This window comes from Otolemur garnettii, unplaced genomic scaffold, assembly GCF_000181295.1.
Source record: "Otolemur garnettii isolate 467f Iridium unplaced genomic scaffold, OtoGar3 scaffold00097, whole genome shotgun sequence".
Lineage (NCBI taxonomy): Eukaryota > Metazoa > Chordata > Mammalia > Primates > Galagidae > Otolemur > Otolemur garnettii.
In genome coordinates this window covers 7,437,803-7,454,313 of record NW_003852492.1, presented here as the reverse complement: position 1 = coordinate 7,454,313, position 16,511 = coordinate 7,437,803, and the positions used below count along the sequence as shown (strand labels likewise).

The 16,511-nt window shown below is 46.2% G+C and overlaps 1 protein-coding gene across 1 annotated transcript in view; it reads right to left on the bottom strand.

Annotated features, from left to right (window-relative positions):
- Positions 1-16,234, bottom strand: part of LOC100960707 (beta-galactosidase-1-like protein 3) — a 32,792-nt gene extending 16,558 nt beyond the window's left edge. Inside the window, exons 1-9 of the mRNA XM_023516776.1 lie at positions 16,168-16,234; positions 15,444-15,569; positions 15,080-15,292; positions 13,162-13,230; positions 12,486-12,581; positions 10,880-10,988; positions 7,522-7,614; positions 4,709-4,790; positions 3,759-3,823 (exon numbers count right to left, since the gene is read on the bottom strand). Coding sequence (XP_023372544.1) covers positions 3,759-3,823; positions 4,709-4,790; positions 7,522-7,614; positions 10,880-10,988; positions 12,486-12,581; positions 13,162-13,230; positions 15,080-15,292; positions 15,444-15,569; positions 16,168-16,190 — 876 coding nt within the window. The 5' untranslated portion in view covers positions 16,191-16,234. The remainder of the gene's footprint in view (positions 1-3,758; positions 3,824-4,708; positions 4,791-7,521; positions 7,615-10,879; positions 10,989-12,485; positions 12,582-13,161; positions 13,231-15,079; positions 15,293-15,443; positions 15,570-16,167) is intronic.
- Between the last annotated feature and the right edge of the window lie 277 nt (positions 16,235-16,511).

The window sequence follows — 16,511 nt, the reverse complement described above, 5'->3', positions numbered from 1 at the left end:
TGAAGTCATCAAAATGCTCAATTAGCTCAAGAAAATGGGAGGGAAAAAATAAAAAAATAAATGATAAAAAATAGAAAAGAATTAGTAAGAAGGTAGATTCTAATCAAACCATGTCCATAATCACTTGAAATATGAACAATGTAACCATATTAATAAAACAAAAACTGTCTAATGATTTTTTTAAAGCAAAATGTAAATATACACTGTCAATGAGAAACCCACTTTCAATCTAAGACTTTTAGGTAGATAAAAAGCAAGAGAATAAAGAAAGATATACCATGCAAATACTAATGAAAGGAAAACTGGAGTTGCTGTATTTACATCAAACAGGAGAATTCAGAACAAGAAAAAGAGACATTACATAATGTTAAAGTGGTTAATTTTCCAACAAACTATAACAATCTTAAATGTGTGTGTACCTAAAAATTGTAAAATACAATGAAATTTCAGGAATCTATAAACTGATTCTGTCAAAGGGGAAAGTAACCCCTGGAGACTGAGTCCCGTAGCATGTTTACAATCTTTGCTTCCAGAGACCAGACGCCCCCCCCCCAACTTCCAATCATTTGTTGTAGATTAATTGCCTTCTCTATGGTCCTGTACCTAACTCAGGTCAGATGGTGCAAAAGACCCCATGACTGTTAGATCTTCAGCGGAGAATGTTAAATATACCTTTTCCAAAAGGAAAACGTTACCGCAGCTTATTAGATCATTATAATTACAACTTAAGGCTTACATAGCAAGATGGTAAAATTCTGTTAAACTTCCCTAAACTTTGTCAGAACGATCCCAAACATCTACACTTCAGAGCACTGGCTTCCATTCCGTGGAGTCTGTGCTTCCTGGATGGCTATCCTCAAACCCTGCACTTGAATAAACTCTCTTTCTGCTAGATTCTTACCCTTTGGATTATTTTAGTTGACAAAACAGAGCTTTAAGTTACATGAGACAAAAAAAAGAGAACTAAAAGAAAAAATGAACTAAAAAAAAAAAAGAACTAAAAGGAAAAATCATATTTAGAGGCATTGACATTCCTCTCATAATTGATAGAACAAGTAGGCAGAAAATCAGTAAGGATAGAGATTACCTGAACAATACCATCACTCAACCTGACCTAATGGTAAATTATAAACAAATGCAAAATACACATTCTTCTCAAATGCACATGGAACATTCACCAAGAATGGCCATATTACAATCCATAACACAAATCTTAACAAATATAAAAGAACAGAAATCATACAAAGTATGTTCGTGGACCTTAACAGTATTAACCAGAAGTTAATAATAAAATGACAGCTGAAAAATCCCCAAAGATTAAGAAATTAAACAATACATTTATAATTAATGCACGGAATCACCCTCCAGGAAAATTTAAAAAAAAATTAAGGCTTTAAACTCAATAAAAAATATAGTGTATCAAAATTGGTGACATATAGCCAAATCAGTGCACAGAGGGAAACTGATAGCAGTCAATGCTTAGATTAAAAGATAAGGAAAGTCTTAACTCAGTAACCTATGCTTCCACCAAAGAAAAACTAGAAAAAGAAGAGCAATGCAATACAAAGGAAGCAGATCACAGAAAATGCAAGGGTCAGAGCAGAAATCAGTGAAATAGAAAAAAAAAAAAAAGAGGGAAAAAAAAAAAAAAGAGGGAAAAAAAATCAAGTCGAAATCTAATTCTCTGAAAAGATTGATAAAACTGCTAAACTTCTAGCCATACTGATCAAAACAAAATGACACAAAACTACCAAGATCAGGAATGAACAGTAACCATCACTACTGACAACAAAGACATTACGTGGATAAAAAGGCATTATCACAAACAGTTCCACGTCCATGAATTCAAAAACTTAGATAACATTGAATAGAATACATAGAATGAAGCCTTGAAAGACACAAACTACCCACACTCACTCAAGAAGGAATAACCAGTATCGTTCTGTACTCCTATTAGACAAAGTGAATCTCTAGTTTACGATCTTCTAAAAAAAAAAAATTCCAGTCTAGATGATTTCACTGGTGAAATTTACCAAATATTAAGAAATACAAACAAGGATGGCGCCTGTGGGTCAAAGGAGTAGGGCGCAGGCCCCATACGCCGGAGGTGGCAGGTTCAAACCCAGCCCCCGGCCAAAAACTGCAAAAAAGAAAGAAATACAATCTATTTCAGAAAAATGGAACAGGAGAGAACACTTCCAAACCCATTTTATGAGGAGAGAGCATGGGTGCTGTGGAAGTCTTTGGCCCAGTGGGGGCGCCACAGCATAAGAACTGCAGGGAAGGCCTTGTGCCCAGGGAAAGGGCAGCATGGGTGGGGCCTGAAATGGAAGTGTCACACCAGGCTTAGCAGGCTGTGTCACGGATTTGGACGTTATCCTGGGCCCTGTATGCAAAGGAAGGATATGTTAAACTGTTAAACAAAGATAATTATGACCACCTTGGGGCTTGAAGAGCAAGGAGGGGAAGGGGAGCGGGGAGGATGGGTGGAGGGAGGGTGATTAGTGGGACCACACCTATGGTGCATTTTACAAGGGTACATGTGGAATCTACGAATTGTAGAGTATAAATGGCTTTTTTTTTTTTATTAAATCATAGCTGTGTACATTAATGCAATCATGGAGTACAAAGTGCTGGTTTCACATACAATTTGAAATGTTTTTCATCGAACAGGTTAACATAGCCTTCATGGCATTTTCCTAGTTATTGTGTTAAGACATCTATATTCTACACCTAGTAAATTTCATATGTACCCTTGTAAGATGCACCGTAGGTGTGGTCCCACCAACTATCCTCCCTCTACCCAACCTCCTCCCTCCCCTCCCTCTCCCCTTTCCCCTTCTTCCTGGGCTATAATTGGGTTATAGCTTTCATAAGAAAGCTATAAATTGGTTTCATAGTAAGACTGAGTACATTGGATACTTTTTCTTCCATTCTTGAGATACTTTGCTAAGAAGAATATGTTCTAGCTCCACCCATGTAAACATAAAAGAGGTAAAGTCTCCATCTTTTTTTAAGGCTGCATAATATTCCATGGTGTACATATACCACAATTTATTGATCATTCACAATAATTAAGAAAATGCGGTGAAGGCTGTGTTAACCAGTTTGTTGTATTTCAAATTGTATATAAAACCAGCACATTTTACCCCATAAATGCATTAATATACACAGCTATGATTTAATTAAAAAAAAAAAGAAAGAAAGAAAGAAATGCTCTACGTATCCCCTGGAGGCATGGACGATGGTTTGTCCATCTTTGTAACTGTCACAGAAGGTCACTCACTCAGAGGAAAGGAGAGGAGGGGCTTCTCAATCCATGTCTGTTAAGTCACCCCATGCACAGCACTCACTCACTCCTGTGATTTGCACAGCCTGGCTGAAGAAGGCTACCCTCACCCAAACCATGAGTGATTTCTCTGTAAGCAATGCACACGCCCACGTCTGAGCTCCGTCCACACCCAGGGAGAAAATGTCGCCCCTTCTGATTCCATAGTGAGGTTTACACTACGTAGGCCCCCCTTCCCACAGACCTCTCCAGGACATGACCCACAGATTGAGGTGACACAGGTGGCTTTCCTCCTCATTCCCTATGCCAAATGGCTTTGGAACATGCTGGAGACCCAGGGGGAACAGCTGTGACCTTCTTGTCAAACCTTTGTTTCTAGTGAAAACCTTTGTTTCTAGTGTTGCACAGGCGGGGGGGGGGGGTGCATGCAGGAGGAGGGGCAAATCTCTTCATGTCTGGAATGTCTTACCTGTACTTCATAGAGCTGACTGAATGCATTCTTGCGGAGCTTTTTCAAATTGACAGTGGCCAGCACTGCAGAGAGAAGAGGGAGGCCGTGCTGAGGCACTGTGACAAGTACCTCCAGGGAAGGGAGGGAGGCCCACCCGCATATGGGAGGGTGACAAGATACTGTGGGCATCCCACTTCGTGACCTAATACAGCAAGGACCTCCATAGCCTTTATGGGACACTTGCAAGGACACTCATTTGTACTGAGAAGGGCAGTTAAAATTAACCACACTGTATGCAAGGAAATGAACCAGGTCAAGTCCATCTGACTTGTTTAGACTTAATCAAGGTCTCCTGGCCTCCAGCTCAGCTCCCTCTCCAGGGCATCATAATAATGTGCAGAAGACCCACAGTAAAGGGAAGAACAGCAGCCTACAGCCACCACAGGTCCCAGGTTAAGACCACCCGACAGGTCCCCTCTGAACCCACCACCTGCCCACACTCTGGTCATTCCCTCACTTCTGTCATCTTATGATTCTGTCCTAAATTCTCCTGCTGCTTTATTCTCTGGGGTCTACTAAACATCTACACTCAGCCTAAGGCTGCAGGATCCCAGGAATAGGACTCTGACATCTGCTGGTTCCCATGTGGCTCTCCACATTGGTGGAGGAGGCCTTGATCCTAAGCCACACCCAGCACCAACTCAGGCCTCAGCCACAGGAAAGCAGGAAAGATGGAAGGACCGGGCTGCTCCTTCACTGCTACTGAAAGGACAAGAGATAGAGTTGGCGAGTCAACTCTGAGCTGAGGTGTGGTGTCCTCATCTTCGTAATATCAGATCTCTGGGATCCACAGCCATGGACATGGGAAAGAGAAGCATCAGAGATACACCTGGGTCTCTCTGAAGCTTCTTCAAGATTTAAACACACTAAGGGCCTCCTGCTGCTTTAAAATAACTCTAAATTTGTACCTCCTTTGATGTGGCCTTTCAGAACTTCCTTCTCACCATCAGAGGTCAAGAGCAGCTCCACAATCCCTCTTTGCAGCAGGGTCTGTTGAAAAAACATGAACAGAATGAACCCACTTCCCTGGACCCCAGGAAAAGAAGGCAATACAGTTGGCCCTACATATGCGTGGGTTCTGCATCCACAGATTCAACCAAGTGCCAATCAAAACTATTTTTTTTAGGCTTGGTGCCTGTGGCTCAAGTGGCTAAGACGCCAGCCACATACACCTAAGGTGGCAGGTTCCAATTCAGCCCGGGCCTGCCAAACAACAATGACGGCTGCAACCAAAAAAAATAGCCAGGCGTGGCGGGCGCCTGTGGTCCCAGCTACTTGGGAGGTGGAGGCAGGAGACTCCCTTGAGCCCAGGAGTTGGAGGTTGCTGTGAGTTGTTATGCCACGGCACTCTACCCAGGGAGACAGCTTGAGGCTCTGTCTCAAAAAAAAAAAAAAAAAAAAAACTATTTTTTTTAGATTGCACCTTAAAGCCAGGTGTGGTTACTCCCACCTATAATTTCAGCATTTTGGGAAGCCAAGATGGGAGGATCACTTATAGTCAGAAGTTTGAGACCAGCCTGGCAAGATCCCATCTCTACAAAAAAAAAAATTTTAAAACAGCCGGGTGTCGTGGCATGAGACTGTAGTCCCAGCTACTCAGAGGGTTGAGGCAGAAAGATCGCTTGAGCCCAGGAGTTCAAGGCTACAATGAGCTATGATCACTGCACTGCACTATAGCCTGGGTGACAGAGTGAGCTCTTATCTCCAAAAATAAACATTGCATCTGTGCTAAACATGTACAGAACTTTTTTGGCCATTCTTTCTTAAATGATACAATATAATAGCTATTTGTTTGGCAAATATTATAAGTAATCTGGAGATCATTTGAAGGATACCTAACACAGGAGAATGTGCACAGTTTTTATGCAAGTACTACACCATTTTATTTCAACATCTACATTTTCTTTGAACATCTAAATATCTAAACACTAAGGGATGACCATATGAGGAAAGTGGGGAATGGACCCAGCGGGGTTCAAATGGCAGGATGTGCACTAGAGAAGGGTCCGAATCTGGAGTCTGACCACCTGCGTCTTAGTGCGGGGGAAACCACTGTCTCTGTCTTAGCCAGATGTTTGGAGTTCAGGGGGACAACCTTAAAATCAGTGAGTATATGCTCTGACACCCAAGGTCAAAGTCTTCAGGGAAGAAGAGCTGAATTTATCAAGAAACACCCTGAGGGGGGAATTAACTCACAGAAAGGGAGAGAAGGACAACTTGGGAAACACTGGCTCAGTGCTGGAAGGAGAGGCTGAGCCGTGGGGCTCTCAGAAAGATCCGAGATCAAATTCGCTAAGCCTGGGGCCCACCTAGACACTGTCAAGCGAAGTGGCCGTGGCAAGGAGGGGAGGGCTAATCTAAAAAATCATATTTCCTAGGCCAAGGAGCCAGAGAGCCCCCTCTGTGTGTCTCCTGTGTTCCTCAAGCTAGATCTGGGGATAGAGTCGAGGGGTAAATCTGAAAATCAAGAAGAAATAATGCTAGCTGAATAAGACTGATTGGGGCAGTCCTGCCAGCTCCTGAGTAACAATAAGGAGAGGAATTACTCACAGACCTTGTTCTACTCCAAATGCTGTGGGGGCAGGACAGGAGCTGGTGCAGGGATGGAGCCCAGCTCTGCCCTCCTGACCCCTTCTTTGCCCAGCTGGTGACCCCTCCCCTCTATGCCATTCAGCCAGAGGTCTCTGTGTGGACAGAGCTAGGTAGGCAAGGGCAGAATCAGGAGGGGTCAGGCCAGACCACAGGACCCTCACAACCTGCTTAGCACCCTAGGATAGGAGGTCCCATTAAGACTGGGCTCATCAGCTTCCCCAAAGTGGGAAGTTAGGGACAGGGAAGGGCTAAGACACCAGAAGGGACTGAAGTTGTTCTGAGACATCCTTCTTTGAGGAATCAAAGGGAACAGAAGAAAGGATATTAATACTATAGGCCAGAAAACTACAAGATTTTAGCCACCATTTTCTTGAATCATTGTTTACTCTAAGTATAGAGACACCACATCAACCCTCAGCTTTCATGAGAATTATGGATTATAGAAATGGCAGATAGAAAGAAATGATCTTTACTGCCACATTTTGTTTCATAATAAAGTTGTTTAAATACATCTTCATTGTTCTGACCATAATGTAAATTCACAGAGAGACTGAACTTGACCTTCTGCTTGGGTTTGAACTGTACAGGTCCACTCATGCGCAGATCTTTTTCAATGAAGATTATACCACATGTAACTCTCCTGCCTCCCCTTCCACCTCTCGCTCCTCTGCTACGCCTGAGACAGCCCCCCAAGCTTCCTCTTGCTCCCCCCTAGCCTATTCGATGTGAAGATGATGAAGGTGAAGACCTTTATGGTGATTCACGTCCACCTGACGATTTTCTCAGTAATGTTCTCTTCTCTCTAGCTTGCTTTATTGTCAGCACACAGTATATACCACTATAACACACCAAGTATGGATTAACTGTTTATGTTATCAATAAGGATTCCAATTAATGGTAGGCTATTAGCAGTTAAGTTTTAAAAGAGTCAAAGTTATACTCAGACTTGTGACCCTGCGAGAGGTCAGCACCCCAACCCCCATGTTGTCTAAAGGTCAGCTGTATGTACAGTCTCAGATTGCACAGCGCCCAGCACAGTCACCCACACATCAGGGAATCAGAAACATGCTGGGAAAGAGACAGACTGAGCGAGGAGACACGTGAATGTGGGGAACCGAGTGTTTCTTACCTTGTGAAGATAGGGCATGTACTTTACATCCTGGGCGTATGCACCATATTCATTCTCCACCTGCAGTGCGATGACAGGGCCTCCCTGGGAGTACTGAGAGAGAAGCAGAGGAGGGCTCAAGGGAGATGCTACTACCATGTTTTCCTGAAAATAAGACACTGTCTTATATTTATATTTTCTCAAAAAGACACACTAGGGCTTATTTTCAGGGGATGTCTTCCTGAATAATAAGACCCATCACTAGGTCTTATTATCAGGGTAGGGCTTATATTTAACAAATGCATAGATGTCTTCCTGAATAATAAGACCCATCACTAGGTCTTATTATCAGGGTAGGGCTTATATTTAACAAATGCATAGAAATCCTGCTAGGGCTTATTTGAGGGGTAGGTCTTATTTTCAGGGAAATACGGTAGGGCCAAAAGCCTGGAGTCTCTGGGCTGCAGCTAAGCCAGCACAGCTGGCGTGTTGTCCTCTGATACCAGGCTCCTTCCTGCATGGGCTCTCCTTCCTCCCAGCCCTGAGGCCATGGTCCCTGGGGGTGCTGAGCTGCTGCAGGAGTCCTCCTTGCCCTCAGAGGTTGCAGTCAAGCAGCTGCCACAGTTTGCCCCTTATTCCTCATATGAGCTACTCAAATCTAATCTCGCAGACCTACAAATGCACCTGCTTCTGTGCCCTTCCTATCCAGTTTCTCACCTGACAAAGCAAAGAGACACCTGTCTCCTCCCCTGGTCTTAAGGTAATGCCACCACTGCAAGCAAGGGCTTCTTGCCCTCCACCACCAGCTGAGGCGCTCAGCTCTTGGCACAGTCCCTCTCCCTTCCACCGCCTTTCAAGCTGACTGACTTCTGTTGTCATGGAAACGCATTCAGGGCCTTTCACATCAGAGAAAAGGGGAGGGAGGGAGCTCCAAAGTGTTCCTGCTCTCTCCTCCCCGAGACCAACTTCCTGCAAGAGTTGTCTGTGCTCCACTTTCCCCCTTTAACTCCTCAAGCCACCTTAGCAAAGCTTCCAGTCCATCATGCCACCTGAACCATCAACACTGGCCGAGTTGTGCTAAAATTAAAGCACTTTTCAGCCCTTAATTTAATCTTCCAATGTCCTTCCACACGCAAGTCCATTTCTTTCTTAGAGCCCCTCCACACTCCACATGGAAGGCAGAGTGGTGAGTCTTCAAAAGCAAAGGTCTGATCTTTTCACTCCCAACATGAAGCCGTCCGATTGGCCAGAGAGTAAATGCCAACCTTGGAGTTGGGACAAAGGGCTGCTCACTCCCGAGAGGGTACAAAGGACAAAGAGTGTGAAGGGCAGGTTTTCCCTTGCAGACCCGCCTCTGCCTCTCTCCCACCCAGGGGCGCTGAGCTTCCTGCTGCTCTTCAAACTCATCTTTTGCCGTCTATTCTTGGTCCATGCTGGGGACTCAAGAGCCCTGCCCAGCCTCGCTGACACTTGTCCCGTCTTCAGGTTGCTGTTTTCTCTGGAAAACATTCTCTGAGCCTCTCTTTCTCAGCAAGAGCTTGGTACACACTCCTGCCTGTCAGGGCCCCCTGCACCTCCTCACTGTGCTGACTACCATCTAGTTACAGCACATCCAGCACGTGGAGTTCTGTCTCCATGCTGGATGGAAGCTCCATGGGACAGGAGCACCACATCTGTCCTCCTCGGGACTGGACACTTGCCCCTGCCCAGTATGTGGACCACTCGGTAACAACTGCTCAGTGCCTGGCTTTCAATAATGACATGCTGACTGGATGTAAATATTCTGAATGAATGAATTGGGAACAGTGGTTTCTATTAATGAACAGTATCTTCTCTCCAACCTAAAGGGTGACATTTCTAAAAACGTCATAGAATTCACAGTTGACTTTTTGGCATACATAGGATTAGAAAAACAAAAGACCCAAGTAAAACACTGAGTGCACTCTAAAAATTATTTTACATCATAATTAACACAATGAAGACCATCAGTTAAATACTTTAAATACTATGAATGTATCAATTATGAGCCCTATATGTTTCAGTTACATGTAATTCCTTTCATTTTAAACATGTTCTAGGATTTACCACCCTCATGATTTCAATGGGATGGTCATAAATTTTCTTTGCTTGCTGCATACATACAAATGCTAAGTGATGTATGTACTTGTGCTTGAACTTCACCCAAATATCCAAAGTCTTTCACTCCTGCCACTGTGTCCCATGTAGATTTTGCGGAAGTGCAGGCAGAAACATATGGCTTCAGCACTTTCTCCAAAAGATGTATCTTGAGTCCACCCAGCAGACTCAGTTTAATTCTGAAGATGGGGTTCACTTCCCCTCTGCAGTACCCATATTTCCAAAAGCATGAGCACTGTTCCTAAACTTTACCTTTCCTTTCTAATCCTGATTGTCCTCTTTGTAACTATCCTAATAAGAATAACTCACAGTTCACAATTCAGGATTAGTTATAAAGAGCTGGATCTACATGCCTGGCATATGCTCCCCCATACAGAAGAGCCTAAAATAATAAACTAACTGTCTACTACCAAATACTCCTGGGTTTCATCCCATCTCAAACTATGTCAAAAACTGTGTTTTTAAACTAAGATTTATTTTTACCTAAATAATAACCATGTGTATCACATTCTTCCCTTTCTTGGGACTAAATCAAACTAGAATGCCAACAGATACAAAATGACACGTGAGCAAAGTCATTTATTATACCATGAACTTAGAAACTCCAAGTATCCATGCTTGGGCACTAATTAAATGAATTAAGATATATTCATACTATGGAATACTCTGCAGCCATTTTACATAATGGCAGAGGTAAAAATATATGTTTTCAAATGACAAAAGAAAAATGGCCAGTGGAAATTGTATATTTTTATAGAGATAAATGATGTCATTCGTATAATTTGCTTCTATATGAGTAGACCATCTCTGGAAAGATATATAAAAATCTAGTAAAATGAGTTGTCTCTTGAAGAAGCAACTCAATAGCTTTGGGTAGGAGGGGAGGCTTCTATTTGACCGCAAACTCTGTTGTAATTTCTGAGCTTTTTTCGCCAAGAGTCAAAATAAACAAGCTGACCCAAAGAAGAGTGAGCTTAGGGAATGATTATCAAGGACGTGTCCCAGCCAGGACACCTGTCTCTGCTGTCCCTGTCTTGTGGGATGAGAGGCCTTAGGATCAATGCACAAAGACAGGACAAGAAACAGCTTCTGTCCTTAAGATGAGAGTTGAGAATTCAAAGTTACAAACAAGTCAGCTTCATTTCTTGTAGAGCCTGGACGTGGCCTGTTTGGTGATTGAGCCCAAACAAGGTATTACCCTAAAGTGAACTTAACCAAGAAGGAAAAGTTAATTTGGCTTTACCTGGAGAGGAATCACTCTGGGAATCAGATGATCAAAATACTTATCAACCGCTTCCAGGAAGCCCGGGCTGGTCGTTCTCAGTTTCAACTCGGGGTCTTGCAGGAGCCAGCTGGGGGTGAGAAAGGCAGGGTCTGTGTCTGGCAGAGGGGGACCAGGAGGGAGCAGACGGCCGCAGCTGGCCACCAGCCCTCCCCAGAGCTGCCTCCACTCGGGTCACATCTGCCCACGGGCCCACATCCTTGGCCCTGGAGCTCTCAAGGCTGTGGGAAGATCTGTACTGTGCAAACTTTTCAGACTATGCCTACAGGCTTGTGAGATTCAGAGGAAAACACCCCGCCTCTGACTCCAGGGCACTTCACAGCTTCTGTTCAATCAGACTGAGGAGCTGAGGCTGTCGGGCTTTCACACCCACGTCTAAATAAGTTTTATGTTTCTTTTACCATTTATTGAATACTCTCCTCCATTCTTTTCAATTTATTAGGAACATTTGACTTGAGGAAAGCATCTGTTCCTTAGGCACAAGGTCACATTTCCATTAAAACCTAAGACTTCGGCTGGGCACCTGTGGCTCAAGTGGTTAAGGCGCCAGCCACATACACCTAAAGTGGTGGGTTCAAATCCAGCCCGGGCCTGCCAAACAACAATGACGGCTGCAACCAAAAAATAGCCAGGTGTTATGGTAGGCACCTGTGGTCCCAGCTACTTGGGAGGCTGAGGCAGGAGACTCACTTGAGCCCAGTAGTTGGAGGTTGCTGTGAGCTGTGATGCCACAGCACTCTACCCAGGGCGACAGCTTGAGACTCTGTCTCAAAAAAAACCTAAGACTTCAAGCACAGGGGGTGAGCGTAAGCCAGTAACACCTGCTGTCCCCACTCAGGTCGCTGGCGAGAGGTCGGGCAGGTCCCCCCGATCTGCATAGGGAACAGTCGTTTCCCTAACACTCCCATCCCCCTTAAGCTCAGGATATTTCTGCTTCCAAGCTGGGTGGGAAGAGCCCATCCTGGAGAAAAGCAAAGTCTTCACTTTACTGTGGGGAGTAAAAGTACCCCTTCAAAGGCAGAGCCCTGGGCTGACCTGGAGGGGCCTGTCAGCACTCAGGGAAACCAGGAGAGGGTCCTTGGATTCTCACTCAGAACCATAGCAGTCTGCTCTGAGGCCCAGCAACACAGAGCATGGAACAGGCCAAGGAAAGGGAGAGGAAGGGAGAGGAGCTAGCCAGATCAGAGGCGTCAGAACCTTCCCTTGCAGGCCCTAGAGCTTCTGTCTCCTTCTTCGCAGCCCAAGAGAACAGAGGTGGTCAATGCCCCTGCTCTGTGGGGAAGGAAGGATGGGAGCATCTGTGAGTGTTTCTCTCTGAGCCACAGGCCCCAAGCACCAGGCCCGATGCCTTGAGTTCCTCATCTGTGAGATGGGGACAACAGTGGCACCCACCCCTCACCACGTTACTGCGGGCAGCACAGGAGACAATGGAGATAAAATGCATGGAGTAGTACACAGCAGGCTCCCTAAATAAAGGTCATTGTCAGCATTATTAGATTGAAATTTCATTTTTTTCTAAAGCAAAATACTTCACTAAAACCACAACTGGACTAGTAGCCCCACCTACCTGGGCAAGCCCCCAAGGTCGATCTCACTGCAGATGTAGGGGCCTGGACGCAGAATCACCCACAGCCCGATCTCCGCAGCCAACAGGACAAAGGCCCTGGGGAATAAACAAGCCAACACCGGCCATGACAGTCCAGGGCAGAGGCTGGGCGGCACAGCCACTCCACTCTTCTATGCGCCTCCCTCTCCCAACCAGGCAGACTGGGGTGAGGGAAGCCCCCCAGCACAGCAGGGAATCCCACACCAGCCCTGAGGTCAGAGCTGCTCCTGGCTCCAGACCATCTACACAGCCTCTTGAGGCCTGAGGAGGAAGCCTATCAGACAGGGCACAGGGGTTTAGACACTGAGCCTGAACCCAGCGACCTTGCTCCCCTAGAGGGGCAGCCCCAGTCTCAGCCCAGATGCAGGATTCCCCTGCAGAGTGGGCAGCACCTGGGGTCTTTAGCCCCTCTGGGCTGCCATGGAGAGTGGGGCCCAAGAGGCTGCAGGCCCAGCCCCGCAGGTGACAGGCCATGTCTGGGGAGCATCTGGGTCCTGGTTGCAGGGCCTCACAGCACCCTGAGAACAAGGCTCCAGACCCAGGTCCCTCTCGGGTTCCCTCCGGCTCCTAATCCACCCAAGTAGCCTCCTCTCTGCCCCTCCCCGGGCCCGGTCACAGAGGCAGCAGCACCACGTACTCCAGGTCCAGGTTCTCAGAGAAGTCGAATTTGCCTCTCTGGGGCTCGTGCAGGTTCCAGGGAACGTAGCTGGAAAAAGCAAGAGGAAAGGCTGATAAGCACCTTCTTATTTCTTACTTCCAAACTGCTAGATCAAGACGAAGCCAAAACCTGGGATAGTTCCATTTTGGTGTAAGTTGAACTTTCCAATGGCAATTAAGCCTCTATTACGCTACAAAGACTCTCTCTTCAGTAGTTCCTTGCTCTATTACCCAATTGTGGTCCAAACTCCCAACTTCCCTATGATTCTAGATTTCTTGTATCGACATATAAATTCTCCTATTCACCATCCCACGTTTTGTAATACCCATTAAAACTATAAAGACAAGGAAAAGGAATTATTTCTTTTAAAAAGAAAAGATTATTTCTATGAACTAATCAAACTAAGAAAAGACGAGGCGTTTCTGTGAAGATAATGAAAATACTGAAAGGGAGGGCACCATCGTCAGAACTCAGCGAGAAGGGCTCCTGCCAGGGCCCTCCCCCATAGAGCTACGGAGTCTGGAAGGGCACAAGGACACGTGCAAAATTTTTGTTAGGTGCCACTCTTATGAGGCGACTATCTTTTTTGCATGTCAATGACAAGGTTTTTGAGTGTTATGCTTGTTTTTATTGTGCTTTTTATTACACAATTTTGTGCAGTGCAGAGATTTTTTAATAATATATGTATTGCAGTATAGCAGAATCGATTGTATTTAACATCGTTGGTCGTGGGGAGGAATGAAAAGTTAGTTAGCTGAAGACTAAACACACATAGCCAAGTTTATCACTGTACACTGAGAGAATAGAACAAAAAAAATCTGAAGATAACTTGTAGGTGACTTTAAGGAAAATTGCTAGAAAAAGTTGGGGGGGAAGATGGAAAAATTTAGACAAGGCAAAATGATTGTAGCAATACTAATAACAGGCAAATGGATTTTTTTTTAATTAAAAAAATTTTTTTAAGAGATAGGGTCTTACTATGTTGCCCAGGCTGTAGCGCAGTGGCTATTCACAGGTACTATCCCACGACTGATCAGCACAGGAGCTTTGACCTGCTCCATTTCTGACCGGGCTGGTTCACTCCTCCTTACACAACCTGGTGGTCCCCCGTTCCCGGGAGGTCACCACATTGATACCGAACTTAGTGCGGACATCGATCGGCATAGCTCACAACAGCACAGAACTCCTGGACTCAAGCGCCTCCCGAGTAGCTGGGACTACAGGCACACACCACCGCGCAAGGCAGGCAAATGAATTCTTAAAGCAAAACTCACAAATAGGTAATGCGAATGGCACCTAATAAAAATTAAAGGAATGATTCATCAAAAAATGATCCTGGGTGACGCCTGTGGCTCAAAGGAGTAGGGTGCCAGCCCCATATACCATTGGTGGCAGGTTCAAACCCAGCCCTGGCCAAAAACTGCAAAAAAAAAAAAAAAAAAAAAGAAAGAAAGAAAGAAAAAGAAAATAATCCTGAGCTTCTGTGATCTTCATAGCATAACTTGAAGTAGAGGAGAAGCTGCCTGAATTAGACAGGAAATGGATAAACCAATTTCACAGTCATAATGAGAAGATTGAAAATACTTCTCAAAGAAACAAATATTATAAGCATAAAAAAAAAACTTGTGAGGGTATGAACAGCATAATTGAAAGGCTTGACTTAATAAACACACGGAGAACCCAGCAGCGAACAGAAGGAGCATTTACATTATCGAATGCAAAGTAAATATAATACAGAGTGACAGCTGTCTTAAGCATAAAGGCATGCGCTAGAAACGACCATTCAGAAGGTGAGTTCTCACACTGGGCCCCCAAGCCGGAGGCTGGGGCTCTAAACCAGGATTTGATGGCAGGATAACAAGTCACGGAGGGGCAGGGGCCAGCGGCCAGCACTCACGTGGTGACAGTGTTGAAGCCACAGGCCTTCAGCTTCAGCAGCCGGTCCTGCCAGTACTCCCTGGGCACCCGGAAATAGTGGATGGAGCCCCCAAAGATCAGGAACTTGTGCCCCTCCAGGGTGAAGTATGGCTTAGTCCAACCTGTGCTCTTCGTCTTTAGTCCTACAGATCTGTTCTTCAGCTGGAGAGGGGTCAGATGAGAGAAATTATACCTGAAGGGAGAGGGAGAGAGGGAGAGAGAAGAGAGATGGCTGAAACCTTAGCGGAAAAAGCTCTTGTTAGCGGGACGTCCTCCCTGCATACTCTAACCTTATTTCCCCCCTCAAAAAAGAGAAAGCTCCTCCCTTCCCCACTCAGGCAAACCTGGACTGGAGTTGAAGTGCTCTTGCATATAGAAGATTATTTTCATATTTAATCCGACGAGCAAAATTAGGTAAGATAAATGGCAGGAAAAAGATGCCGAGGATCCTCTTCCAGGAGAGACACGGGCTGAAAGGAGAAAGGTGGCAGTGAGACCGGGAAGGCCTTGACCTCAGCAAGCGGCCAGGCCCAGGAGGCTTTTCCAGAGGCAAGACACTCAGAAGAGCCCACGTCCGAGGCAGGTCTTCTCCTAGGCCAGCCCAAGGCCACCGCCAGGGCCGACCTGAAGTCCTCCTCAGTCAGAACCTGAGGCTGAGGACAGACAGGAGCAGGACATGGCTGAGCACCAGAGGAAGGGGTCCCCGAAAGGCGGAGAAGGAGAAAGGGCTTAGAGACAGGTGAGGGCGCTTCATCGCGAGGCTCGGAGCGGACAAACGTCCACCAGCTGGAACACCTGTCTGCACCCTCCTTCTGGTTCAAAGGATAACAGCGGGAGGGGGGCGGGGGATGAAGGCACCCGCGGGAGAAAGAGCTGGGGGAGAGAAGGCTTATTGATAAAGAGAATCTCAGCAGGTCTGAGGGCCCAGGAGGGCTTTCCAGTAAATATCGTGGATGACTGGCTGACCCATAGAACCCAGAGAAAACCCAGGGTGCTCCCAGAGGCGCGCTCCCGCTATGACCGAGAGCCTAGGAGGGAACGTGAGGACAGCCCAGAAGGCAGTGTCACCTGAGCAAGGGCTGGCAGCCCATCACGGCGAGGTCCAGAAGCCGAGGTCCCGCGCTGCTCCCGCCCCTCTCCGCACTCAGTCCCCGACGCTTGGGACTCCCGGCCGGGCGCCGCGCTGGGCTCAGGTCTGCACTCCGCGCAGAACACAGGAGCGAATCCCCGGGGGCGATGGCGCGGTCTGCAAGCCTGCCTGGTGCAGCCCGCAGCGTGGGCGCGAGTCGGGAGCCTCGGGGCAGAACCAAGGAGACTCTGTCGAGCTCTGGATGGCGGGGACCTCAGAGCTCCGCACCCGCCCTGGCGATGGTGCAGCTGCTTTTCAAACCTTGGAAGTGGGGCGGGAGGAT